The 25,773-nt window shown below is 53.0% G+C and overlaps 14 protein-coding genes across 14 annotated transcripts; 9 read left to right on the forward strand and 5 right to left on the reverse strand.

The window, feature by feature from the left end:
- Nucleotides 1–53: 53 nt before the first annotated feature.
- NUU61_007044 (uncharacterized protein) lies at nt 54–551 on the reverse strand (the record flags this gene model as incomplete). Its single annotated transcript, XM_056657569.1, has 3 exons — nt 54–139; nt 336–460; nt 538–551. 3 exons carry the CDS (start codon nt 549–551, stop codon nt 54–56), a joined length of 225 nt encoding a protein of 74 aa, XP_056510369.1.
- Nucleotides 552–1,066: 515 nt separating this feature from the next.
- Nucleotides 1,067–3,722, forward strand: NUU61_007045 (RNA-processing protein PTA1; the record flags this gene model as incomplete). The annotated part of the gene is made up of 8 exons (XM_056657570.1): nt 1,067–1,404; nt 1,486–1,651; nt 1,709–1,839; nt 1,892–2,095; nt 2,148–2,496; nt 2,548–3,374; nt 3,446–3,516; nt 3,592–3,722. 8 exons carry the CDS (start codon nt 1,067–1,069, stop codon nt 3,720–3,722), a joined length of 2,217 nt encoding a protein of 738 aa, XP_056510370.1.
- A 1,127-nt stretch (nt 3,723–4,849) lies between these two features.
- On the reverse strand, nt 4,850–7,144 carry NUU61_007046 (uncharacterized protein; the record flags this gene model as incomplete). The annotated part of the gene is made up of 4 exons (XM_056657571.1): nt 4,850–5,554; nt 5,615–6,101; nt 6,153–6,222; nt 6,277–7,144. 4 exons carry the CDS (start codon nt 7,142–7,144, stop codon nt 4,850–4,852), a joined length of 2,130 nt encoding a protein of 709 aa, XP_056510371.1.
- Nucleotides 7,145–7,344: 200 nt separating this feature from the next.
- Nucleotides 7,345–7,599, forward strand: NUU61_007047 (uncharacterized protein; the record flags this gene model as incomplete). Its single annotated transcript, XM_056657572.1, has 1 exon — nt 7,345–7,599. The coding sequence occupies one exon, from the start codon at nt 7,345–7,347 to the stop codon at nt 7,597–7,599; it is 255 nt and encodes an 84-aa protein (XP_056510372.1).
- Nucleotides 7,600–8,556: 957 nt separating this feature from the next.
- Nucleotides 8,557–10,208, forward strand: nop12 (rRNA-processing protein NOP12; the record flags this gene model as incomplete). The annotated part of the gene is made up of 3 exons (XM_056657573.1): nt 8,557–8,682; nt 8,740–9,369; nt 9,426–10,208. The coding sequence occupies 3 exons, from the start codon at nt 8,557–8,559 to the stop codon at nt 10,206–10,208; spliced, it is 1,539 nt and encodes a 512-aa protein (XP_056510373.1).
- A 322-nt stretch (nt 10,209–10,530) lies between these two features.
- NUU61_007049 (uncharacterized protein) lies at nt 10,531–10,914 on the forward strand (the record flags this gene model as incomplete). The annotated part of the gene is made up of 1 exon (XM_056657574.1): nt 10,531–10,914. The coding sequence occupies one exon, from the start codon at nt 10,531–10,533 to the stop codon at nt 10,912–10,914; it is 384 nt and encodes a 127-aa protein (XP_056510374.1).
- Nucleotides 10,915–11,072: 158 nt separating this feature from the next.
- Nucleotides 11,073–11,498, forward strand: NUU61_007050 (uncharacterized protein; the record flags this gene model as incomplete). The annotated part of the gene is made up of 1 exon (XM_056657575.1): nt 11,073–11,498. One exon carries the CDS (start codon nt 11,073–11,075, stop codon nt 11,496–11,498), a length of 426 nt encoding a protein of 141 aa, XP_056510375.1.
- A 1,046-nt stretch (nt 11,499–12,544) lies between these two features.
- NUU61_007051 (uncharacterized protein) lies at nt 12,545–13,886 on the forward strand (the record flags this gene model as incomplete). Its single annotated transcript, XM_056657576.1, has 3 exons — nt 12,545–12,702; nt 12,772–13,009; nt 13,086–13,886. 3 exons carry the CDS (start codon nt 12,545–12,547, stop codon nt 13,884–13,886), a joined length of 1,197 nt encoding a protein of 398 aa, XP_056510376.1.
- A 391-nt stretch (nt 13,887–14,277) lies between these two features.
- On the reverse strand, nt 14,278–15,495 carry NUU61_007052 (uncharacterized protein; the record flags this gene model as incomplete). The annotated part of the gene is made up of 3 exons (XM_056657577.1): nt 14,278–14,770; nt 14,872–15,179; nt 15,244–15,495. 3 exons carry the CDS (start codon nt 15,493–15,495, stop codon nt 14,278–14,280), a joined length of 1,053 nt encoding a protein of 350 aa, XP_056510377.1.
- Nucleotides 15,496–17,253: 1,758 nt separating this feature from the next.
- NUU61_007053 (GPI anchored serine-threonine rich family protein) lies at nt 17,254–18,044 on the reverse strand (the record flags this gene model as incomplete). Its single annotated transcript, XM_056657578.1, has 2 exons — nt 17,254–17,768; nt 17,831–18,044. 2 exons carry the CDS (start codon nt 18,042–18,044, stop codon nt 17,254–17,256), a joined length of 729 nt encoding a protein of 242 aa, XP_056510378.1.
- A 793-nt stretch (nt 18,045–18,837) lies between these two features.
- Nucleotides 18,838–20,631, reverse strand: NUU61_007054 (CCCH zinc finger protein; the record flags this gene model as incomplete). The annotated part of the gene is made up of 1 exon (XM_056657579.1): nt 18,838–20,631. The coding sequence occupies one exon, from the start codon at nt 20,629–20,631 to the stop codon at nt 18,838–18,840; it is 1,794 nt and encodes a 597-aa protein (XP_056510379.1).
- Nucleotides 20,632–20,856: 225 nt separating this feature from the next.
- On the forward strand, nt 20,857–21,790 carry NUU61_007055 (DNA-directed RNA polymerase III subunit RPC25; the record flags this gene model as incomplete). Its single annotated transcript, XM_056657580.1, has 7 exons — nt 20,857–20,868; nt 20,927–21,025; nt 21,080–21,176; nt 21,250–21,336; nt 21,398–21,461; nt 21,515–21,692; nt 21,746–21,790. The coding sequence occupies 7 exons, from the start codon at nt 20,857–20,859 to the stop codon at nt 21,788–21,790; spliced, it is 582 nt and encodes a 193-aa protein (XP_056510380.1).
- Nucleotides 21,791–22,434: 644 nt separating this feature from the next.
- Nucleotides 22,435–23,836, forward strand: NUU61_007056 (cystathionine gamma-lyase CYS3; the record flags this gene model as incomplete). Its single annotated transcript, XM_056657581.1, has 4 exons — nt 22,435–22,539; nt 22,603–22,688; nt 22,751–23,198; nt 23,258–23,836. 4 exons carry the CDS (start codon nt 22,435–22,437, stop codon nt 23,834–23,836), a joined length of 1,218 nt encoding a protein of 405 aa, XP_056510381.1.
- A 515-nt stretch (nt 23,837–24,351) lies between these two features.
- Nucleotides 24,352–25,685, forward strand: NUU61_007057 (protein-histidine N-methyltransferase; the record flags this gene model as incomplete). The annotated part of the gene is made up of 3 exons (XM_056657582.1): nt 24,352–24,495; nt 24,655–24,930; nt 25,020–25,685. The coding sequence occupies 3 exons, from the start codon at nt 24,352–24,354 to the stop codon at nt 25,683–25,685; spliced, it is 1,086 nt and encodes a 361-aa protein (XP_056510382.1).
- Between the last annotated feature and the right edge of the window lie 88 nt (nt 25,686–25,773).

The following is a 25,773-nucleotide window of genomic DNA, read 5'->3' on the forward strand; positions in this document are numbered from 1 at the left end:
TCAACTCGACTCGAGCCCTATCTGAGATTTCCGTCAGGGTAGGGCGAGCTGGTTTATTTCTGCTGAGACTGCGCGGGGGCGTCGGGGACTTTCACGTCGGAGAACTCTTCTTGGCCGACAGCGCTGATGGTGTATGAAACTGGAAGTGGGAGAGAAAACATCAGTCAGTACAGTTGGTTCTGGAAAGACTCCTGTGGGAAGGAGTGCGTATAAAGCCGGTTCGATGTGTCTTGGGAGGGAATGACACGGTAGAGTTGGCTCTTGAGGGCATGATTCTTCGTACGGCGGATGCGGCATCCAACCGCGGCGGCGATCAGGGCTTGGGTCTCACGTACAGACGCTAATCGAGAAAGCGACCAGCCCGAGGCCTGTCAGGGCATTCTTAAACAGGTATGGTCGGCGGGCGCGCAGCAGGGCGGCGCCGGCGCGGTAGTCCTTGCCGTAGTAAGTGGAGTTGAAGCTGGATCAGACAAGTGATGTTAGTCGATAAAATCTCGGGGGTTGATTGAGGTGGAGAGTTTTTGAAGTCTCACGTACATTCCAGACGGCATGGCGAAGGAGATGCGTGGGGTGAGAGAGCGAAGGACGGAGATGAATCTATACGCAGAAGCGGACGGGGCGGTCTTGGCGCTGAGGACCAACAGGCAGCGCAACCTCGGGGGAAATCACGATTTTCTAGCATTTTTCTGCTAAATTGCTTTACATTATCATCAAAGTGATACTCTTTTGTCGTCAGTACTTAGTGGTGCCGTGGTCAATCTGCGACTCGCATTGACTTATCTTTTTCTCGGCCCCTTCGGACTTCTGTTGTCCTCCATACTCCCACCCTTCGCTGTCGCAGCACCATATCCCCCAGTCGTTCACCTCCCACTATCTCCATCGACCCCAATCCATCATCGCAGTACTCCGGAGTGCATATGCGCATCTATCCCGCCTGTCACGCCGTTGGACCTGCGACCCGAGCCCAATAGAAAACATCGTTCCCTTTCCCGTTGTCTCGACGCGACTCGCCTGCCCCCTCACACGCCTGTCGCATAGCCCTCCTCCCGTCCTTTAATTCGGAGCGATGGCTCAACTGACCGACCAGGTGGTCGATCAGATCGCCCAGCTCGATGCCGCCCGCAAACTCGTCCTCGGCGACGCCGCCTTTTACCCGCAAATCGTGAACGGCATCCTCCCGATCATCGGAGCTCACTCGCGACTCGAATTGCGAAGATGGGGCGCCGAATTTTTGGCAGAGACCTTTGCCAGCCCGGTGTTAGCTATAGCGCAGAAGGAGCTGCTCGCGCCGAGCGTTCTGCAGACCGTTCGAGAGATCCTGGAGCTGCCCGAGGCGGACGCAGCGGTCCTGCAGAGCTTGGTGCAGACTGCCACCAGTCTTTATCCGCTAGTCTTTAGGCACATGTAGGTTTCTTTTGGCGCTGTCACGTCCATAATCGAGCTGGAATTGCCGTGGGATATGATACTAACGGGCCCGAACCGCAGTGTCAACCATCCGGAAGACGGCCAGGCGTGGGAGACGATGAATGCCATTAAACAAGACATTCTGCGCAAAATGGATTCTTTCCAGTGCCCTATCAAGGTCTGCTGTGTCAAATTCCTTCAACGCGTGGTACAGGTTCAGACGCCCGGTTTGATTTCAGACCCCAGAGTATGTCCTGTCAACCCCTGTGATATGTTGATGCCAGGATTGACTTTTGTGCTTTAGCGTCCGGAACAAAACGAAACATCACTGGCCATTGTCCCTCGAACTCACGCTGTTCTGTCTATCCCAAACCTGGAGGCCGAGTCATCAGGTCTGCTTGACCGTCTGTTGGATGTTTTCCAAGAAGAAACAAGGTATTTGAAGGAAGTGATCCGCTACTTGATGAGAATTCTAACTTGTAGTTAGTGACCCGCTTCTTGTCAACGCGACTCTAAACTGCCTCACCCCCCTCATTCGCACGCGCCAGTCAATCGCGAACAAAATCGTCAATGCGGTCTTGGACTTCTATCCTGCAAGACATGTTCGTCCGCCTCTTACCCCGACTGTCCGCGTCAGTGTCAAGTCGATGGAACGAACATCGCGGGCCTTGATTGTCAACATCTTGAAGAAGTACGACCCCCTCGTAGTCATCTACCTAGATCACTCTAACCGACTGTTGTAGGAACCCGAATCATCCTCTGGCGGGTAGGATGCAAGTGTATATTGAGCGATTAATGCAGTCAAAGCTTGAGATGACTGATGATGCTTCTCGGAAGCGCGGGCTACCTAATGAGCCGATAGACGGGCTTGACAGCGCCAAACGGGCACGTCTGGATGCCATGACTCCTCCGTTGCTCAAAATTCCGCCCTTGCCACCAGGTCCCACCAGCTATGATCGACTTTTCACTTTGACACAAGATGCCGGGCTTTCGTCTTTCGACGTGAAACAGCTTCCGCCCGATCTAGTCGTGAAGATTGCTGTTCCCCTCCTTGCACAAGTCAATCCGTCCTTGCTTACGCAGGCCGTCGACGTGGGTTATACTGAAGCAACAAGCTCATTCACATATGCTAACTTTCTCTAGGCGGTCCGCACACGATATCAAACTGTGACTAAGGAGCAAACCCGACAGCGGCAGCAGCAGCAGCAAGCAGCCGTGGCAGATGAAGATGATGATTACGAACCCGAATACCAACCTATGGACGTGGCCGAAAATGTCGCGGAAGAAACCAATGCTGTTGCAGCGGAAGTCGCAGACATCGAGGCTGATTTCGTATCTTTGGGTCCATTCATCTTACCGCAACCGCCTCCATTGAGTGAAACAGAGGCTGGGGAAGTCGGGCGGAGTGCCGTCGCGCGCGTGTTTGGCATGCTGAATGTCGCTGAAACATCACCTGCGCCCGCCAAGGGCAAGAGCCAACAACAGCTTGGATTTGCACGGCTTGCTGGGAGCACATTTGATCGCGACGCATGGGTCGTGCTTCTGGCTCGACTGGCCACGCGCGCCCCAGCTGGTCTGGAGGGAGGTGGCCCGTCGGGCAAAGGTGCCACCATTTCCGACTCGATCCGAGAGACGTTGTATCGATACATTCTGGAAGATTTCCGCGCTCGACTCAGTATTGGGATCTCCTGGCTGAACGAAGAATGGTATAATGACCGTGTCCAAATGAAGTCTGCAGTCACGCAGCGTGCCGACGCCGAGGAAGAATCGGAACCTACTCTACCCTTGCACTATGACACCTGGGTGATCCGGCTCCTCGATGGACTTCTGCCCTACTTGGATTCCCGCGATATCAAAGTGCTGGCCCGCTTTTTGAGCGAGATTCCTGAGGTCACCATCCCCATCATCCAGCGAGTGGCCAGTCTAGCGAAAGACCCGGAACGTGTCAACCTCTGCATCCAGTCCCTGTTGTAAGTTTATTATGGATTTTCTGTCATCGAATCTTCGAGTCATGGATTCATTGCTGACTCTGGTCGTCCAGGTATCTGATTCTATTTCGCTTACCGGCTCGAGAAATGAGTTTGAACGCGTTAGAAGATCTTTACCGGACATGTACGTTGTCTTTCGCCTTTTGTTTTCTACTTGATGATGTTGGCAATAGCCGGTCTAACATATGGTCATCTACAGATGAGGAAGCACGCCCCGCGGCCGGCAAGGTCCTTGCCAAATGGCGTCCCCAAGCGACAGAGCCACCGGCTGCTGCCACAAACGGGGCGCCCCCAGCACCAGAGATGCAGTCTGGTGCGGCGTCAGGATGAACTCGACCTGAAAAGGACAAGAAACAATGTCTCCTGTCCATCGAAGATCTTGAAGGACTCGATTAATAGTCTGCCGAGGTGCTTTGTGCCAGATAGCATGTGTTGTTTTCCATTGCAGCCTTGAAGAAGGCTTCTGCTTAACCCACCGCATAGTTCGGTTCTACCATTCTCGCATATGTATATTGCTATCTTTTCCTTCTTAAAAGAATAAATCAGGGAACTGGATATTGAACATCGGCCATGTTATTCGTATTTGATTCTGGGCATGCTATGCCTAGATATAACACGATATACTTCTAGAACCCCTTTGTAAGTCTGGAATAAACGTCCTACGTGAGTCCTGTGTATCAGCATTCCAGGCAACCATGGAAAGTAATCGACAAATTTCGATATGTGCACTCGGCATTTGACACTTCTTGCTCATTTATTTTCCCCTCTTTTTATACAAGAATTTCTTTCCTCCTCGATTGATATCCACGCCACCGCTCCTGAGATGCAAGTGATGCACAAGGTTCAAAGCCTAGTGACAAAGAATGAACCATGTTTCACCTCAAACACACAAAAAAAGAAAAGAAGAAACTCCCAGGCCTTGGTAGCCCATCTCTATGCGTGGTATGTACAACGACACAAGCACGAAACTGAGAAAGCAAAAAGCAGAGACAAGAAAAGAAAACATCCATACCCCATACACCAAGGTATATATAAAAACCATTTACCCGTTGACCCACCCAGAAACATGGCCTTCGAATCGAAGTGCAGTAAAAAGTAAGTAGCAAAAAACACCCGAGTTTTTTTTTGGTTTTCTCCCATATATCAACGCTGTCGAGACTTGAAGCCAAGATGCCCCTGGTATCCATCCACGCCGCATTTCACACATTCTCTCTGTCCATGATAATCAGAATACATGTTTGCAACTCCAGCAATAGCGGAATACAGAACACCGAACAAGAATTAAAGAGGAAGAGGGAGGTCGGAAGACTCTATCCCAGGCGAGAAAGAAGGAGAAGAGGAAAAGATGCAAGTCCAAGACAATTGAATATGATTCTGGTCTGGGCCATTCAATGCAGTGCCGGTTCCAGCCGAAGGCAACAAGCCCCATCGAGGATGTCAACAGGATGAGAGCGGGATCATCGAGACGGTATTTGGCTGGAACCTGGCCCTGTTGAGATGCCCGATTGGTGGGCCCGATAATGGGCATCAACCGGTTTGGACGGGATAGACGGGGAAGGGTCTCGGTTTGGTGCCGCTGAGGATGAGAACAAGCCCTGCCGAGCTGGAGATGGAGAGAAGATGGGGTTGCGGTTGGAGGTGGCGTCAGCAGCAAGCGATCGATGCTCGAGAGAATGTGGAGGGTGAGGGTGTGCTTTCCGGACATCCAACGGCGAGGAGCTTAATGACCGGAACCCAGACTTGTGCTCGGTGTCATATTCAGGATTTCGAAAAGGCCCTTGCTGTTGATGTCGTGGCTCCTGCTCGGTGCCATAGGGGGTGTTGTTCGCCGACGAATTAGCTGCGGAGAGGTTCTCGGGAATGGTGGATGCGGATCCATTCGGCGCATTGACATCTACCACCCGCTTCTGAGCTGCTGGAGTTGCATATGAGGACGGTTGTGCTTGTTCTAGGGGACGGGCCTGAGGCTGTGGCTGTTGCGACAACTGCTGATGTGCCTGCTGTTGGTGGATGGGATGTTGTGGGTTGGCCCAGGGTGTCTGCTCCAAGAAGGCTTCCTCGGCGGCTGTGCGGAAAGCATTAGACGACATGGCAGACATCGCACCCCGTGGCGGCAACGCCGACGAATGCCGTGGAGCCGAGGCTCGAGACTCGACAGATATCTGAGAGGCTCAAATCAGTATCTGAGGTAAACGTGTACAGGTGGTGTGGAGACGGCTTACTCCCATCTTTTCAAGGTCGTCATCAAGTTCGGACGAACGCGCCCCAAGCAAGGTGGGCGCAGCAGGAAAGCCAACATATTTCGCGACACCGGCCATGACCGAAACTTCTTGGTTGTATGCGGTCTGGTGCGCGATTTGCTGCGACCGACGGGTGGGGAACGGAATGATATGATGTGGGCTGAGTTCGTCTGTCTTGAAGCGATCATGCTGAATCGCATAGAACTGTCTGCTAATCGCACTGGAATGCCGTTCACGAACGTCTCGAATCCGTTGGAAGTAGGTGCTATGTGCCTGCGCTCGCTCGGCCAGTCCCTTGTTCAGAAGGGACTTCATGCGGTATCGGTACAACGTGTGTTCATATGTAGTTTTAGCGTCCCGATGTCGTTCTACACACTCCACCTGGCGCAGGTACTCGGGGTGGGTTGGGTTCGGCCCGGTCAGCATCTCCAGCTCGCGGTTGAGCTTGGAAATCCGTTCGTCATAAATCCTATGAGAGTGTCAGCATCCAACCTCGAAGAAAGAGAAGATAAGCTCTTACTTGTCACGCAATGTTGCAAATTCTTTCTCCAACGTCGCGAGAGACTCCATCGCAGACATCTTTTTCACGGCTGTATAGAACGTGAGCGATTGTGATGTCCAGAAAAGAGGCACTCAAGACTTACATTCTTCTTCAACCCGAGCAGTGGCTTCAGCATCATCGGCGTCCTCAACCTGTTCCGCAGGTTCGTCGTCTTCACCAACATTCTCATCAGCGACGTCCTCTGTAGCGGCTTCAATACCACCAGCTTCGGTCTCCTCATCCGCGTCAGGAACTCTCTTGCCTTTTCGCTTACCCTTTTTGCCCTTTTTGCTTTTCGACGAAGCGGCTGGTATGTCGATCTCCGGGGCATCGTCGACTGGCGTATCGTCGCGCGCAATAGTGGGGTCTTCTATCGGCTCCGGCGACAACGGCGCATCGTCATCCATTGGATCGCTCAAGTCACTCTTGAGTGAGCTCCGGCGCTTCCTCAACGGCTCTTCGTCGCCTAGTTCAGTGCCGGTTTCGTCGCCAGCATCGACGCGTTTTCGTTTCTTGCCGACACTATCGGGAAGCTCGACATCATCCATCTCGGGGTGATCGGCAACGCCATTGTTCTTGGAAGACCGCCGCGGCTTGCTCGGCGAATCATCTGCAACATGCGCTTCGTCGACATCGTCTACCGTCGTCGACTGATGAAGCTTGCTCGGGCTCGGTCCAGCGCTGCCCGCGCTCACCACAATGTCTCGTTTTCGAATGTTATGAGGAGAATCATCGATGCGCTCGGTTTCCGCCTCCGAATCGTTCTCCAGCGGTTTTTCCGGTTTCACGGGATCCTCAAAATCGGACGGCTCATTATCGGAGACGTCATCAATTTCGCTCAAGCTACTTGATCGTCCATCATCCATTAGGGGGTCATCCAAGAATGGATTCCGCTCGCCATTGGGCATTGTAGACTCGGCCCCCGTGGCGGCACCAACGGAGGCCCGTTTTCCGCTCTCGGCCACCTCCATCTGCAATTTCGTGTGGCACGAAGCTGACCCGATCGTGGTATAAGGTATATAGGAGGAGTATATAAGATGTTTGTGCCGATGGTAGCTCTCGGCAGGATTTGGGGTTCGTGGGCTCGCGGTAGGGAGAAGGTCACCGCGTTACCCGACGGCGGTTGGATTGAAAGTCTAGAGAAGCCACAAAACCGATTAGCTCAATTGCCATGTCAACTTGGCTAGATCACAGCCCCAAGAAAAAAGGTATGGAGGCGCAGTGGGTGGTGGGTGGGAAGGGTAGGTCGGCGCCTCCAGAAGGCGGTGCGGAGATTGATCATCGGGACGCCCCCAGAGTCGGAAACGTCGCTCAGCGTCGAGCCCAGCGACTGCGCAGGGCGAACATGCAGAAGGACAGAACTGCAGAGGGTGCAGAGACCTTCCTGCTCGTCCATCGAACGGGATATGAGGCCCAAATGAAGTAAAATTGTCCAGCGACGTACCGTTTCAGCAAATGCGCCGGGAGCGACGGCGGTGATGAGCACAGCTGCTCGCGACCGAGCACGATTCTCGAAACCACCGCGTTCTGGGGGCGCAAGTTATATACCAGGAGCCAGGCCCACGCGTATCACCAGTATAGTCTTCCAGCACGAGCTTCTCAGTCGAAGTGGTCCTGCGCAGACCGACTTGGGACGAGGGGAGGTCGGCTAGGAGGCGGGCAAGACCAGAGTACAAGGTCGCAAGAGAAGAGACGGCATGAAGAGAATTTGGTATGGAGAGCACAGGATCGCAGGCCGATGGGACAGAGAGAGGGAGGGGAGACGCAGGCCAGCCGATCGCTATGATGGGGGTGCAGCAACAGAAGCGAGTGACGGGGTTCTGCCGCGTCCCGGCGAGTGTGACCCTCACCGCCCAAAGAAAAAAGCGAGTCACGTGGGTTGACGTCGACGGAATCAGCTTCCTCTGCATTGACTACTTGCATGCTACAACCTCCCATTATTATATGGCATGGATACCATCGACGCTTTTAAGACTCATAGAAAAGTTCCAGGAACAAGGAAATTCTAGCAGTCGAAGTAAACAGACTCTATATCTACAGATCAAGGCTGATTCTGGAGATAATTATCAATCTCAAGATCTCCATGCCCCAACAGTGATTTAATCTGCAGCATACTTGGCTTTGATAAGTTCGCAAGAACTAGCATACTTTGAGATAGCCAAATTTTCAACTTCCTCTGCTTCCCATAGATAAATCAAACGTGATTTCTTTCTCCCAACTCTAAGTCATGTGATGTGCATCAGCTTCCCGCGCCAAGACCGATAAGCCAAAAAAAAAAGTCCAACAAAAGGCGCAAAGTACAGTCCACAACCTGAAGGACGCTACGTCGAGACAACTTCCCCGTGCTGATCTCACTAACGGGAAGGCCAAATATTCAACAATCATGGGCAAAAAGTCAAAGTCGCAGTCCAAGACGGACCCGGCATCCAGCAAATCTGCCGGCTCTCTTCCCTTTGTCGGCGGCAATGCAGCTCTGGACCCGACTCTGAGCTCGCTGTTTGCGAATAGTGTTAGTTGACAATTCTTGTCGAGTGTAATTGATGGGTCCACAGCTAATTCTTCTTAGGCTGGCCCCGTTAAAGCCCCTGTTCCCCCAACGAAGGCTGCGGCCGAATCTACACAAGCGGCCCAGATTGAAAACGACAATGACGATGCCAATGCATCGGAAGATTTTTCGTCCCCTTCATTTGATGAAGTGATGGAGGACGCGCCCGAGACCCGCGACTCAGAGGCCGCCGTGGAGGAAAAGACCCAAGATACACAGACTCGGAAGCGCAAGAGGGGCGGTGTCGAAGACGATCTGGAGGAGTCGTACATGCGTCGCATTGCCAAGGAGGAGCAGAAGGCGGAGGAAAAGAAAAAATTGGAACAGGCGAAGCGTCAGAAGCAGGTTAAGAAAGCCAGCAGCGATGCCTCGAGCGACGACTCCGAAGTCCCCGAGGAAGCAGCATCCCAGGACAGTGATGACGAAGACGGCTCGAGCGCTCCGGCTCCGGTGCATGAAAGTCTGTCCGGAACAGCTGGAAACAGTGACGTCGAGAAGTCCAACCGCACTGTCTTTTTGGGGAACGTCTCGACCCAGGCTATCAAATCCAAGTCGGCGAAGAAAACTCTTCTCCGACACCTGGCCTCCTTTTGCTCGACACTCCCTGAATCTACGGGTCCGCACAAGGTCGAATCCATCCGTTTCCGCTCCGTTCCCTTTTCCAGCGGAGGGGGCTTCCGAAGCGTGCTTCGTTTGCCAGACGGGAGATCCTCGATGAGACCACGCCCAGTACCAACGCTTACGCAGTTTATACCACGATCCAAGCCGCCCGGAAGGCGCCCATCGCATTGAATGGCACAGTCATTTTGGATCGGCACCTGCGTGTAGACAGCATCGCACACCCCGCGGGGATTGACAACAAGCGGTGCGTGTTCGTGGGTAACTTAAGCTTCGTCGACCACGAAGCGGCGGACGAGGAGTCTGGCAAAAAGAAAAAGAACCGCGCCCCTGCCGATATCGAGGAGGGTCTGTGGCGCACTTTCAATGCCCACACCGGGGGGAAGAAAGACAAGAAAGCCCCCAAGAGCAGTGTTGAGTTTGTCCGTGTGATTCGTGATCGGTCTACTCGTGTCGGGAAAGGGTTCGCCTACGTCCAGTTCTACGATGGCAACGGCGTCGAGGAGGCGCTTCTGCTCAACGAGAAGAATTTCCCGCCCCTGCTGCCCCGGAAATTGCGTGTCACTCGAGCTCGGAAGATGGCCAAGAAGGGCCCTGAGGCCGATGCAAAGAACCCGCGGATGGGAGAGGCCCAAAAGACGTTGCAAGGTCGGGCCGGCAAACTGCTCGGCCGAGCGGGCGCGGCCAAGATTAAGGCTGATGGGAAGGGTTCCATTGCGGCGAACTCGTTTGTGTTTGAGGGTCATCGAGCGACTGAGGGCAACTCGTCGATCAAGGCGAAGACGAAGAGCCGCGGCTCCAAGGGCAAGCCGAAGAACCGGAGCAGTAAGCGGGCTGCGGCCTATCGGGCAGCAGGTGGGCAGAAGCCCTGATCTTACCAAATTGATCCTGTATTTTTGGGCGTTGGGAAAGGGCATTCGATTGTTACGATCACCCCTGTAAACATTGACGTCATCACAATCTCTGTCTCTCCATAAGCCGCATTTGATTTTGCTGTTGTAAGCCCACCATATCCTGTTGAGATTCCCCTGCCGCAGCGACTTCTCGCCCTTCAAACAATTACATGCCCACCGCTTTCAGGTAGCTCTACCACGCTGACGTTGATGTGGGGCAAACGATAAAAGATAACCGCTGACAAGGTAACTACTGTTTAACAAAGACACACCAACTGACTCGAGAGACGAGGTAGTCATCATGCTGTCTAACATCTTCTCTGCTGTCTTGCCTTTGCGTCCGTCTCGCCCAGAGCCAACCCCACCGAGGGATATCTCCCCGAGCTCTACAAGCTCAGATTCCGACGATGCGTCTGACGGAGTGCCCGAAACACAACCCGAACCGTTCTTTCCAGCCCTATGGGATGTGCTCAAAGTCCGTTATCTGCTACAATGGAAAGTCCCAAATGGGCTGCCCAAAGAGCTGGTGGACCTGATCGTCGATGCAGCTGAGTACTGGCCATCCTGGGAGCAGAGCATGGAGGGGGAGAGACACGTCCAGAAAGACCAAGACCAGGTGCTGCTAAAGACGGTACCTCTCTGTTATGACCGACAGGTACGCACTGTGGGTTGTGGATACAACTGATCCTCCTGCTAATCGGGTCTACTTTGTTATTCCCTATACAGAGTCTGGAACGATCAGAAACTCCCCAACCACTCCCTCATCGCTCCCTCCATCCATGTCGCAAGATCGTCTTTGATCTTTCTTCTCATGACCAAGGTTTTGGACGTCGTCGGGAGAATATGTATGAGTGTGCATGGACCTGGTTCGACACCGAAGTCATTCGCGAGGCCCACGCGAAGAATATGTACGCCGACGGAACCGAGCAGGAGATCCTGGACAATGAGCGGGGGCAAGTTCGCAAACACTACACTGAGGCCGACTCGCTTCTGTTGCCGCGTGGAAACAAGCTACAGGTCAACGGTGCCCACGTTTCTGAGATGCAGCATGTCAGGATTGTCTGGCACTACCAAGACAGTATCGATCCGGAGTCACCCGAGGCCCATGAGATCGAACGCACCCAGGGCCGTGGTCCCCTCACTCTGGATGGACGCGGAGTGCGCGAACTGGAAGTTGGGGACTCGATTGCGCTCTGGGCTCGGGCCCGCTTTGTGGGCTGGTCCAACCATGTCTATCGTGCCAGGATGAGGATCTTTTGGGCTGTGTAGAACAGTTTTTCTTGCCTATTTTCCCTGGCTATCGGAATGATATGGTCATAAAGTATCGATGTGAGCAGTGATGGGCGTTGGGTACATTCAGGTTTCATCAAGTCAATATGAGCAGTCAATACGAACGGTGAGAATACTATGCAATGCTCCCATGAGATCACATCTTGGTACTTCGTAGACAATGTCCAAAATATTCATGGATTCAGGAAGCTAGTCACTGCCCGGTAGTATAGTTAGTTCGTGCTCCAGGGCCACCACTGACTAAGCAATTGCGCGATCACGCAATTTCGCCAAGCTCCACGATCGACGCCAGCGAGCAGAGTATAAGACCAGCGCTCGCCCTCGACCAGCTCTTGCTTTTTCTTTTGACCCAATTTGCCCGGTCAACCGCAATGTCATCCGACATGAAGACGGTCGCTCATATGCCGTGAAAAAAAGAAACCCCGTGGTTGTCCCCTCCCTCGAGGGTGACACTCTCCCCCCTTTCCCACTCCGACTGATCACAGCCGACGCAGCCGACAGGCCGACGGAAAGCGCCGGTGGGGCCCATGCGTTGCCCGCGAGAATCCTGCCTCTTCCTCTCGGCCGGTTGAAGTCCCACGAGCAGAAAATTCGGACTTTCGACCAATTCGAGGCTCTGAATCAACATTTGAAGAGAGAGGGGGAAGAGGTTTGGAGAGGATCGACAGGTCTATCTCGCCCGAGACCTACGCATACACGATGGGTGATTGGGGACCTTGAACAGTTTTCTCGTTCCCAAATTATCCGACTGGGTCCTGGTTGCGCTATCTGCACCACCAATGGTGCTAGATGACGCATGGCGATTTTTTCCCACGATTTGGTGTCGGGTCTTGGCTGTTCCCAAACCGCCCCTTTCCACACCCCCTCACCTTTTTCTCTTTTGCTACGTTCTTGTGACTTCTATTTATTGAGATACCCTGAATGAGAACCATTTTTTGACTTGCACTCTTTTTCCACTGGAACTCTTTTTTGAGGACTTTTTTTTTATTTTTGTCTCTCATCTCTATCTCCAGTCGAGCCTGAGAATGGCATCACGGAAATGCGCTGCAGTGGTTGTGGGAGCCGGCCCTGCCGGTCTGGCTGTTGTTGGGAACTTACTGGAGCGACAACTGGGCACAATAGCTTGGGTTGACCCCAGTTTCGAGGCCGGTCGAGTGAACCGGAAGTACCGCGAGGTTCCCAGGTTGGTTGATTAATTCTTTTGGATCCCAGGCCGGCTGTGGTGTGGTTCTTCCAGTTGACAGTCCGCCAGCAACACCAAAGTGTCCTTGTTCCAGGCCTACGCGACAGCCGTGCAGCCCTTCCGAACAGTGATCGATAACGCCCGGGCTCCAAATGCGTTTTCCACGCTGGCCAAGCTGGACCAGGACAAGACCTGTCATCTGCACTACGCCGCGGACATGGTGCGCGGGCTCACCGACGGGCTAATGAAGATGGAGCAGGTCTACGCCTGCCGCGGCTTCGTCACGGCCGCCAGTCTCGCCGAGAGGGTTCGTCAGAGTTGATATTCCCCAGATTTTCATCACTCGGAAAGACTAATCATGATATCATCGTTCGTACTTGCAGTCTGCAGCAGCGTCGTCTTCTGCAGCCAAGTGGACCGTCCGCATCAAGCGCTCTGACTCGTCAGATGAACTGGAGATCGAGACCTCACGGCTGATCCTCTGCACGGGCTCGCACCCCACCCACCTCCCCGTCCCCGTGCCAGACCTCGGCATCCAACGCTTGGACCTCGACACCGTCCTCAAGCCCACCGAGCTGGCCGAGCTCCTCCCCGACGACCGCGCAGTCACCGTCGCCGTCGTCGGCGCTTCGCACAGTGCCATCCTCGCCCTCCTCAACCTCGTCCAGCTCGCCCACTCTTCGCACCCGGCTCTCCGCGTCCGCTGGTTCACCCGCCACCCCCTCCGCTACGCCGAGTACAAGGATGGCTGGATCCTGCGCGACAACACGGGGCTCAAGGGCCTGGCTGCGGACTTCGCCCGCTCCCAGTTGGAAGACGACCGGCTCCCGTCCTCGCCCGCCGGCGAAATCATCACCAAAATTGACTGCGCCGGCGGCTCCGCTGCCGAGTCGGCGCAGTACCGTGCCCACCTTCCCGCCTGCTCATATATTGTCCATGCCGTCGGGTTCACCCGTGATCCTCTCCCGAAGCTGGTCAGCGGCGGTGCGCCCCTGGCGATGGAGTTCGATCATGAGACCGGCAAGTTCCATGAGCACGGTGACGGGCCCGTGATTCCCGGCTTGTATGGTGCTGGTATTGCCTTCCCCGAACGCGTCGTCGACCCTCACGGGAATGTCGAGTATGTCGTGGGATTCTTCAAGTTTATGAAGTTTCTCAAGCGGGTGTGTCCGTCGTGGACTTGAGGGTGGTCAGCATGGTTTCGGTTGCTTTTGTGATTTACCACGACCTACGGAAATACCTCTTGTCTACAAGGTAGTATGTATTGACTAGGTCCTGGTTGGATATATCACCTGGCGCATGGTCGGCGTTGGTTCTCGTTGCTGGGTAGTTCAACACTTGCATTATGATATAGGACAATGGGATTTTCCCGTTCAATCGTGATTATATCCGTAAAAGGTCGTGAGGTCGGAAACCCGTAACTCATCCACACCATATCATGAGGCTCGTATCATGAACGTGACAAGCATGCAGATCATAAGAGTATAAACATATCTCGTCTCTCAAGAATAGGCCTGACCCAACAGTGCCTATTGTCATGCACCATTTTCCAGTGAGGAGAATACTCCATCCAAGTTACAGAGCAACCAACCCCACAACCACAGCCCCAACAACCATACCAGCAGCAGCACCCCAGGGCCGCAACCCACCCGCACCATTACTATTTGTCTGCGACGGGAACAACGCCTCAGCCCCCGTCGCCGTGGCCCGGAACTCACTCTGGCTAGCAACAGCCTTCTTATCATACCCGGTAGCCGTAACGGTATGCGTCGTAGAGGACTGCGACCAGGTCAGCACAGTGCCGCTGGGCGGGGCCGTGACCGTGCCCTCGATGTTGTGCAGCTTCGAGGTGCCGTTGGCGGGCAGGTCGCCCGGCTTGTAGAACTTGTCGGTTGCGTCAGAGAAGCCGATCTTCTTGCAGCTGGATGCGTCGATGGTCTTGTCGCATGAGGACCAGGCCCAGTGCGGGACGGAGGTGTATAGGTTTGGGAAGTCGTTGGGGAAGAAGAGTGGCCAGAGATCGGCGCCTGCGAGTCTGGGTTCGGTGTGGGGGCATACTTCCCAGGCACTGTACATGAATTGTGATGGAGTATTAGTGCTCTGGTTTCCCTTGGCATGTGCAAGCTTCAAGTAGGAGTGATAGTGGGGGAGTGGTGAGACAACACGTACGCGGAGATACTGGCACTGGCGCCGCAGCAGGCGCATTCAGAGGCTCGCTTGGCGATGTCCAGGCCATTGCCTAGGTCGGGCAGGTTGGGCAGATCGGACAGGTCGGTTTTCGTTCGATCGGTGACGTTGCGCATGCAAGAGAGCTGCTCTTTGCGCGCGCTCAGTGTTGTCTGGAGCACCTTTCCCAGACTGCACGAGCAGCGATGCGGCGCATTGTCTGGCGCCGGCCAGAACGGAATCGGTTCAACGGCGCTGGGGCAGACGGCGAAGTACTGCTGGACGAAGAGCTGGTATTCGCATGAATACACCTGTTGATGTATTGTCAGTAAGAGATGGGTCTCTCCTCTCTCTCTCTGCTTTTCATTTCCATACCTGGTTCCAGCACGACTGCGCCATGCAATTGATATAATCCTGGTGCGAACTACAGCCACAGTCCACGATACAGTTGCCATTTCCATTGCAGTCATTCACACAGGAGCGCCACTTGCTGGCAACGTTGCCATTGCATTTCGAAAAGCTCGACGAGTCGGCACAGACATTGGACGTGATATTGGTTTGCGCATGTGCCAGGTGCGAGCCAGCGAGCGCTGCAACCGACGCGAGAAGGTAGATACTCGTGGGCATGTTGACTGAGAGAGATAGAAGAAGAATCACGCTGCACTGTATGGGATATGTCTCTGATATAGGGGGTATAGAAGATCACCGTTTCAATTTGAATTCTGCCTGCACGCAAAGAAACTCGAGTCTAATCGAGGTCTCTCTGCGTAGTATATATAGTTTTCTGGGCGAATTATTTTTATGTCATGACTCTCGGATAGTCGGACAGCTGGATACGTCTTCTGCGGCCGGGTCGATCATTGAGAACCGAGCTGTCATCGTCATCGCTGGCCATAGGCTTCCAATGGTGGTACAGAGGCACACCCGAGAGAGACTGTGCGTCGAACCATTGACAATCCACCAGCGAAGAGGGCAAGGACCCCGGCCTTGGTGCTGAAGCGCGCATATCTCACATGTAAGCAGTCACAGTGTCCATGGATTCGAATTCATTTTTCCCTCGAAAAAGATTTTGCCAATTTTCCAATTGTTGGACCCTTGGATGAGATCTGTTGCAGACACATCAGAAAACACAACAGAAACCAACCCTAAGGACTAAATCATAAAAGACCCCTGGCTCTCTGGCTTCGGGCCGTCGGTAGCGAGCTGCAAGATGCCAGGGCGCCCTTGCGGCCGAACACGAGGAACGTATCCAGTCCCGATCATAATCGGATGAACCTTGCATGTTAGGGGCGTGTTTCTCCATGGGAACCCCAAGTGTGTTTGGGAGGCGATGCGGTGTGTGTGTCCACGGGTGTGGAGGCGATATCGAGTCATCCATGGCGATATGCAATGCCAGGAGACAGAGTGCTAGTCAGATCTCAGCAATTCATGCTGCCTAAAGAGTGAGTTCTGTTTTGGTCTGGAAACCACATGGAGGGCCGAGGTCAGTCGTGATGGCAATGGATGCGATGGAAGAGTGATGTTTCTGAGTTCTGAGATTGCGGTCGGCATGTATTTCACAGTTCAGGCACACACCCACAATTCATACTACTATCTCATACTCCATCCATGGATATCCACGACTTGTATATAGAATCCTCATTATTCGGTCTACCCCGAGGTCAACCGCAAATATGGACTATCTCCCAAGCAGGAAACTCCCCTCGTCTATCAATCTTGCGGTTGTGTCTCCACCGACGCCAAGTCCCTCCAGAGTGCCGATCCTTATATTATTGCAGCGATATCCCCCGGGCACTCGCTGCTATAGCGCCGAAGTCTGTTGGGGGGAGGAGAAGAGATCAGCCCCTTGCGGAGAGAAACGGCACCCCCTGAATGAAGCCACCTCCAAAAAGAACATAAAAGACAACGAGAGGGAAACTGCGACAAGAACACATTATTGAATTATTAATTCAGCCCTGGAATACCAGTTCAGTAAGGATGTTCATGATTATCTCCCGAGGGTCCACACTATTTATGCTGATCAAATTGTGGGCTTTGTCTACTGAAGAAACTGGTATAGAATCAGCAGAGAGAAAAAAAAAGAGTACTTGCACACACGTCGTTGCAACTGGACTGGAGAAAATAAAATAATGACAGGTGTTGATACAGCAGTGTTATCCACCTCAAACCAACCAGAAAGAAAGGGGAAAAAAAAAGAAAAGAAAGAAAAGAAAGAAAAGAAAGAAAAGAAAAGAAAAGAGACAGAGTCGAAAGTAGACATTATGACTGTTCCGGACACAATCCATACAGGAGAAAAGAAAAAGAAAAGGAATTACCCCATTAAGCGTGCCAATCAAAAAGTGTAACTTCAGAGCCTGGATCGTGACATCAACATCCGCCTTTCATTTACATGACGGCAATGGCGCCCAGGACAACCGCCAGCATGCCACCCGACACCCGGTTGGCAATGCCCGCGTTGGTGGTCGGCACCGCAGTCTGCGAAGCCGAGGCTGACGCGCTGGAGGAACTGGTCGGGGTCGATGACGAGCTCGAAGAGTCCGAGGATGAGCTCGTCGAGCTAGTGGAGGAGCTAGAGGCAGAGCTGGTCTTGGTGACCATGGTCGTCGGGCTGCTCGTGCTCGAGGACTCCGACTCCGACGAGGTCGAGGTCGGGGTGGCCGAAGTCGTCGGAGCCGAGGTGGAGGTAGTCGACTCGCTAGTGGTCGAGGGAGCCGAGTCGGACGAGCTGTCAGACGGGCTAGACGAGGAGGCACCAACCTTGGCACCCTGGACGGTGAAGCGGGGCAGGAAGTTGTAGTCGCCGGTGTTGGCGTCGGAGAGAATCTCAATGGTGTAGTCAGGCTGGGCCTCCAGGTTCTCCGGCACGTGCCACGTGAAGCTGCCGCTGTTGTCGATGTTGGCTAGGGATTCGAATTAGTGACAAGGAATCGTCACAAGTGGCGGCCATCAGCATATCACTTACAAGCAATCACCGTGCCCGAGGTCGCCGTGGTCACGGCACCCCATTGCAGTCGCAGCGTCACAGTGCCACCGGTCGTCTGCTGCCACGTGAGGGTGGTCGGCTTGCCAGTCTCGAAGGTGTAGCCATCATCGGGGATGTTGAAGGGGTTGGCGCGGCTGGATGCAGCAACCACGGCCGCAAAGAGGGCGATCACCAGAGAGAGAAAAGCGCGCATGGTGGCAAAAGATGAGATAAGTGTATATACTCAAAAGGGATAAAAAAAAACACAAGTACAGGATGGAGGTAAAGAATGTCAAGAATTGTCAAGAAAAGAGAGCGAGAGGTCTGCGGATCAAATAAAGAGCGAAATCGCAGGGAATTAAAAAGACCGTGAAAAGTTAATTTTAAAAAAAAGGCAGAGAAGGCGAAAAGGTGAAAGAGAGAGAGGGAGGCGAAAGAGGCGAAAACGGCGCGAGGTTCCGGGTATAAAACCTGGCGATGGCACGCTAGCCGGAGCTAAGAAATAGCGCGGGGTGGTCAGAGACATTCAAGTGCTAAGAATAATTTACGAATAATTTACTGATTCACAAAGAAGTCTTGGCTGGTGATTGATTGCTACACCCTGCACTATTCCAGGGTTGGGCTAACGATTAGCGACTGGGCCACTCATCGAAATAAAATCATCTCCACTTGGGATCGGCTAGAATTACTCGGGTTACTTTGGACGATGTTTTAGTATGTTTTGGCCTGTTTCTGCACTAATCCTAATGTCGAGCAGATGTCTGAGAGCCACGCGACCCCCCTCGATCTCTCTTTCTGTGTTGCCCCTGAGCAAAAAAGTAAACCCTGGTATATCTGTACAGCCAAATACATTCGTACAATAAAATCGTACAGCTTCATGCTTGCTAGGGGTCAGTTCCGTCTAACAGCCCATTCTGGCCGAGGCACGAAATGACTTCCATCGCGCGTCGGTCTTCGTCTCCCTTTTGCCGGTCCAGCAACTGATCTAAGTCAGTAAACAAAACAATCTAAAAATGGACAATAGAGAATCTTACGGCCTGGAGAAGTCCCTTGCGCCCCCTCTGCTCTGCCGGCTTTGTTTTGGGAGCTCGCTCCGGGAGATGGGAGAATTTACACATGTCGCCGCGGTTACAATGCCCGGTGCGAGCAAAGTGGCGACAGGGGGGTTTCTTGCCCTCGCGAGGTGGCGGAGCAACTCTTTCAGGCCCCATGCGGCGTAAGCTCACCTCTTCGGGTGCGGAATCCTCGCTGGCGTCAGACTCGGACTCGGACTCTGAGCTAGAACCGCTGGATGAGGTCCAGTCGCTCGCGTCGGACTCGTGAGATGACAGATCCATGGACTCGTCCGAGGCATGTTGCGCGTGGTGGACAGCCTCGGTGATATGAACGGAGTCAGGTACCTCTGTGACCAACGCTTCTTCTGATACCTCTGGCTGCTTCGCATCTTGAGTCGAGGCGTTCTTCTCGTCTATCCCCGATTGTGACAATTCATGATTTTCCGGTTTGCTCAATCCGTTCTGCCCGGAGCCCTCCGGCTTCAGACCCAAGGCCTCTTTCTGTAGTGCTTCCACCCGCAGACGAGCGGCCTCTGCTTCGGCTTCAGCTTTGGCGAAGCGTTTCTGCTCCCGGTCAAGAGTTCGTCGGATCTTATCAGCCTTGCGTTGCGCCTTCATGGCAGCATTGACTGCAGGGTCAGCATGTTCCTCGCCCGTTTTATCCGTTTTGTGACCAGAGTCCTTGGGTTTCGTCTGGTCTTTCTGCCGGCGAGCTGCTTCGCGGGCCGCTTTGGCCTCCTCCGCAGCCTTTTTCTTTTCCTCGATTCGGGCTTGTGTGGGGAATCTCTTCCTTCGTTCTGCAATCCATGCGGCAATATCTGTCGCAGACTGGAGTGTCGCAGTCTGACCTTTGTAGGTAAACTGGAGCGGCGCAGCATCAGAGCCTGGCGCCAGTTTGGATTCCTCGTTGACATCCTCGTCCTCCTCGCTGGACTCATGCTCTTCGGTCTTTGGAGTCAAACCCAGCTGGTTATGCTTCCTCTTTCTTTTCTTCGGTTTGCGGATGGCGTCGGCGGCCGGTGGTGGCTTCACTGGTAAGGGATTGCCAAAGCTGGGAACTGGAGGTGGTGCGGGGGTTTTGAGGGTTGATTGGGGTTTGCTAAATGCAGCTGTGTGGTCCCGCTTGGTAGCATGCTTTTGTTTGGGACCGTGGTTCCCATGCGGATGCGACAAACGGGGGCCTCGTGTATGTCCAGGCTGAGCCCCCATGTATGGCACTGTACCCTGTCGATCGGCACCCCAGTGCATAGATCCCATCATCGGGTTTGGCGGAGGCGAATGCTGCGGTGTTGGTACACCGGCAGGATATGTCGGGGTAGTCTGAGGAGGGTAGGACGGGAGGTTCGCCGTGTTGTAGGATAGCTGTTGATAAGCCGTGGAACCTGTCGCAAACTGTTGTGGTGGTGGAAATGGAGGATTCGGTGGATGCTGGAAGCTTGAGGACTGTGAGGGAGGATATTGTGAGGGAGGCATGTAGGTGGTCGACATCGGTTGAGTTGGGTAGCCGCCATAATTCACAGGGGGATAGTTGAAACCTGCAGGATTCGGAGGGTATGCAGAAGGTCGACTGTCAGCAAAATGTCCACCTCGGCCTCCTCGATTGTTGTGACCCCGTCCCCGGCCTCGAGGTCCGCCCGCACCTCGTCCCCAATGCGGTCCATGCTGCGCCGAGGGGTACGCCGATGGCTGCTGGGTGGTCGGGGGAGGTGGTGGTGGCGGGGGAAAAGAAAACCCCTGCGAGGTCATGGTGGATGCTTGACCTTCCAGGGGTCCCAGCGCGGGCACAACACAATCTTTACACCATCCTGGGATGGAAACACGACTGACCTAGGCCGGCACTTTTTTTCACTCTGACAGCTCTGGGTCACGTGATTCTGAGCTGGGTCGCACGGCTATTGGCCGAACATCAGAACCTCTACAGGCCTTTTTTTTAAGGAATCCTTTGCCTTTGCGCATCACCCCGTCTCCAGCATGTTCATCCTCGTAAGTCTCTCGGTTTTGTTTTTCTTTGATTGAGTTGAGTATCTTCTCACGGCGGCAGACCACCATCTCGGATCTCATCCGGATCTCCCCCGAGGACTTTTCCAAGTTCAGTGCAGTGGCCATTGAAGACAATATCAATGAGAAATACGCCAACAAGGTATGTACACCTTTTCTCGTACTCATTTTCATCTCACTCACGCTAGTGTGTTAGGTCATTCAAAAGATCGGACTTTGCATCAGCTTCTATGACCTGCTAGAGTCCTCTGATGGCCTGATTGGCCATGGGTCTGGTGTGGTCAATGTGAATGGTGAGTCGATGCTCTCTCCATCTTCCTGTTTATCGATCTAGAAAGTTGGAACGTTGCTAAATCTGTTTCTCAGTCAAATTTCGAATGATCGTGTTCCGGCCGTTCAAGGGAGAAATCATGCTGGGCAAGATTGCCAGCGCAACGGAGCACGGGATTAAAAGTGCGTTCCTTGCAATCAATCTCGGAGATGGTAGGTGTAATTGGAGCTGACTTATTTGCAGTTGGAGTGGAGTTCTTCAACGACATCTTGATTCCCCCCGACCTCCTTTTGGAAGGAGCCAAATTGTAAGCTGCTCCCCTTATGGAGAATTTCAAGAGCATGAACTAAGCTCTCGCAGTGACTACGCAGATCAGGTATGGACCTGGGATAGTGAGGACGGATCTACATTTTACTTTGATGTGGGTGAGATTGTTCGCTTCCGAGTCGAGACCGAGGAATGGCATGACCAGATTCCCAATGCGCCAGATCTCGGTGATGGGCCTGCTTTGGAAAGAAAGCCTGCATATTCGATCATTGTAAGTTGATTATGTCTTGCGCTGTGAAGCCAATTTTATTGATAATTCTCCAGGGCTCAATGCAGATGGCGGGACTGGGTCCTATTGCCTGGTGGTGAGATGCTTAGAAAAGTGCGATGCGTTTTATATTTTCTTTCCTCTAGTCAGATACCCATGTGAATCAAAAATCAATTATGCGAAACAGACAAGATAGAGTGGTCTTGAGTAGATAGATTAGAAAAAAAGAAGTATACCTCGAATGTGCCTATAGATGTCCATGGTATAATTTATTCTGTGTATTCCTATCAAGTATTTGACTACATTTTACTATGTTTTACTACCTAAGTATATCCATTCTATACTTAATAAGTTGACTTACATCACTCTCCGATTAGTCCGACTGCTCGGAGTACTCAGAGTCTCTCCGAGGGCGGCTACAGCCGGACAGAAGCCGAGTGGAGCTCGGAGAGTGTCTTGTCCAGTGGACGATCGTTGTATGCTCCAAGCTATGAGCAATATAAACCAGGTTCCAGGGTTAAATCATTTAAATTTCCCCCTTCGCAGAGCACTCAGCCGCTTCCAGGGGTTTCTTCTCCGATTATCAATTTGGGACGCGGATGTCGAAATCCTAAGCCAACTCTGGTACCACAAAGAGCGGTGATCTCATCCTATAAAGTCACATACTATCTTTCTTTCTTTTCCTCTCTTCACTTCTATTATCCAGCAATTGTGAACTCTTAATCCTCAAAAATAGCGCGCCATCATGGGATCAACGGAGAACGGCTATTCGAGTGAGCGTCGCTTCGGCACGTTGGCGGTGCATGCCGGTGCCCCTCACGACCCGACGACAGGCGCCGTCATTGCGCCGGTAAGTCCGTTGAGCTGTCCTGGGGCAGAATTGCAACCGAAAAATTGATACAATTCTGGTTAGATCTCTCTTTCCACTACTTTTGCCCAGACCAGTGTCGGAAGTCCCGTGGGTCTGTACGAATACACTCGAAGTGCCAACCCCAACCGGTTAGTTTTGCGAATTCGCGGGAGTGGAAGAATTGGCATGAATTGACATATTTTTTTTTCAGTGACAACTTCGAGCAAGCTGTTGCCGCCCTCGAACATGCCAAATACGCCCTCGCCTTTTCGTCGGGCTCTGCCACCACAGCTACCATCCTCCAGTCCCTTGCGGCAGGCTCGCATGTCGTCTCGGTGTCCGACGTGTACGGCGGCACACACCGATACTTCACCAAAGTTGCTGCGGCGCACGGGGTCCATGTGACTTTCTCGCCTTGCATCGAGCTGCATGTGGAGGATTTGATTCGGCCAAACGATACCAAGCTCATCTGGATTGAAACTCCGTCGAACCCAACCCTGGGCCTGGTGGATATCCAGGCTGTGGCGGAGATCGCTCACCGTCATGGGATTCTGGTGGTGGTCGATAACACGTTTATGAGCCCCTATGTCCAGAACCCGTTGGATCATGGTGCGGATATTGTCGTGCACTCTGTCACCAAGTATATCAATGGTCACTCGGTGGGTCTTCTTCCACCAGGTCTTCGATTGTGCTATCATCCTCTAACTTCTGATTCCAGGATGTTCTGATGGGCGTCGCTGCTTTCAGCTCTGAAAGCCTGAAAGAACGCCTGACCTTCCTGCAGAACGCCATTGGCGCCGTCCCCTCGCCATTCGACTGCTGGCTCGCGCACCGTGGTCTCAAGACGCTGCACTTGCGGGCCCGCGAGGCAACCAAGAACGCCACTACAGTCGCGCAGACCCTCGAATCGTCCCCACATGTCATCTCGGTGAATTACCCGGGGGTCGACTCCCACCCACACCGCGCCATCGCTGTGAAGCAGCACCGCGATGGCATGGGCGGCGGCATGCTCAGTTTCCGCATCAAGGGCGGCCAAAACGCCGCGCATCTCTTCTGCAAATATACCAAGATCTTTACGCTGGCCGAGAGCTTGGGCGGTGTTGAGAGTCTCTGTGAGGTCCCATCCAGCATGACCCATGCAGGTATTCCCAAGGACCAGCGTGAGGCTGCGGGTGTCTTTGATGACCTTGTGCGCATGAGCTGCGGAGTCGAAGACGCTGAGGATCTCAAGGCCGATGTGCTCAAGGCCCTGGATTTGGCTGTCGCTGCGTCGAAGGCGACCAATGGTAGCTTTTAGGTTGCTGTTTTTCTTTCCTTTTTTTTGGGCTATATTGAAAGTACACATAGATGTTATTTGATTGCTGATGAATTGGATATGATGCATTGAAAGCTAGACAATCTGAACTAGCTTGGCTTACACACGAGCAAAACGTGCTCTTGATTTACAGTAAAGAATAACCTAAAATCAAATCCCAGGAGTCAGAATTGATATATTTACCAATGGATCTAAACCATGTCTCCCTGTAGCTTCTCTCCATGCGTGGGTCTTGTATAGTTCGAGGGTACACCTTCCTATTGGGGTATACACATGCCTCAGGTGTCGATATTGCACTCGAATTCGGTTAGTCAGCATCTTGCCCACTGCAATTTTTGTATCGACAATAACTGCAGAATGATCTGATTTACATTTTTTATAACTTGTTGATGCTTGTTGTTTCCTTTTCTTGTTTGGAGGAAAGGACACTTTCAGCTGCACCCGGTAGCCCAGTACGAGTGTCCTTCCGGTGACTGCCTCACTATCCAGGCTGGACCATGGCCTTCAGCTTCGGCTTCTCTGGGGATGACATTGACATTGATGAATCCGGGACCAATAACGATATCCTTGAAGTCCCCTCGCATAATGCCAATTCCCTCCCGGAGCTGGTCAAAGCAAGTAAACATGATCTGAATGAGTGGGTAAGTGCCCCATACAGATGTTCTATCTGTTTGCCTAGGACCTTGAATATTTGAAATTATGGCGAGCATTCTTCTCCAAAGAGAAAATTTGGAAGGAGCATGGCATTCTATGGATATGTCGATATACCAATTGCATTCTCGATCTGACCCAATTCCCAGCTTGCTACCCTCCCATCTCAAATATCCTACAACCGGCTCGCCATCAGCGACTCCCCGGTGGTCATTGCTCGTCGAGAAATCTTCGACATCCGCACTCAGCTGATGGCCGAGGACAGCGGCGACCATGACAATGCAGAGCTGATTGCCGGCCTGGAAGAAGGCGACCTCAAGCCCAATTTCTATGAAGGCGGTTTCAAGACCTGGGAATGTTCCCTGGACCTGGCTAAACTTGTCACCGGAGAAGATGACTTCCAGACAGATGCCCATGTTATCGAGGTTTGTAGCAAAATTCCATGCCGAGTCAATCTGGTGGAGAGAGAGGGTTTGATAAGGGTTGCAACTGCTAACACAAGATGGATATATAGCTCGGTGCAGGCACTGCCGTACCGTCTCTGACGCTTTTTGCTCGCACACTAGTCGATACTGCTACATCCGGGCCGAGTCCCGGAAACACTCACTTCACCTTTGCGGACTATAACTCCGCCGTGCTTCGGCTCGTCACGCTGCCGAACCTCATTCTAACCTGGCGCAATTGCCTTTCGCAGCAGTCTGTCTCATCCGAGTCAGAGCAGGACCCCTCTCAGACTGTAGAGGACGAGCTCGATGTCACGCCGGAACTGCTGGATGAGTTCAAGACTGACCTCGCCCAGCGCGGCATCACCGTCGATTTCATTTCCGGCGCCTGGTCCCCCGAATTCGTGGATTTTGTGCTCTCTGCGAGCGGTGTCGCAGAACGGCGGACCCTGGTGCTTGCTAGTGAAACCATCTATTCACCGGCATCGCTGACTGCATTCTCTGAGACTCTGCTGGCGTTGCTGCGCCGTTCTAACTCTGCGTCGACGAGAAGCCGGGCCCTGGTTGCTGCCAAGAAGGTTTACTTTGGGGTTGGCGGGGGCGTGGATGAGTTTCTTGCTGTGCTGCGGAATACCAGTGCCGATGAGCTGGATGTCGAGCAGAAACTAGATGTTCAGTCTGAAGGCGTCGGGCGGGTCGTGCTGGAGATTGTGCCGGCTGTCAACAGTACTCACTAAAGGGCAACCGAACAAGATTATTTTTAATACAACTTTACGAATTAGATGCATGTATATGATATCCTTGAACAAACGAAATTCAATGATC

Source organism: Penicillium alfredii, assembly GCF_028826965.1.
Source record: "Penicillium alfredii strain IBT 34128 chromosome Unknown utg000009l_segment0_segment0, whole genome shotgun sequence".
Classification (NCBI taxonomy): domain Eukaryota; kingdom Fungi; phylum Ascomycota; class Eurotiomycetes; order Eurotiales; family Aspergillaceae; genus Penicillium; species Penicillium alfredii.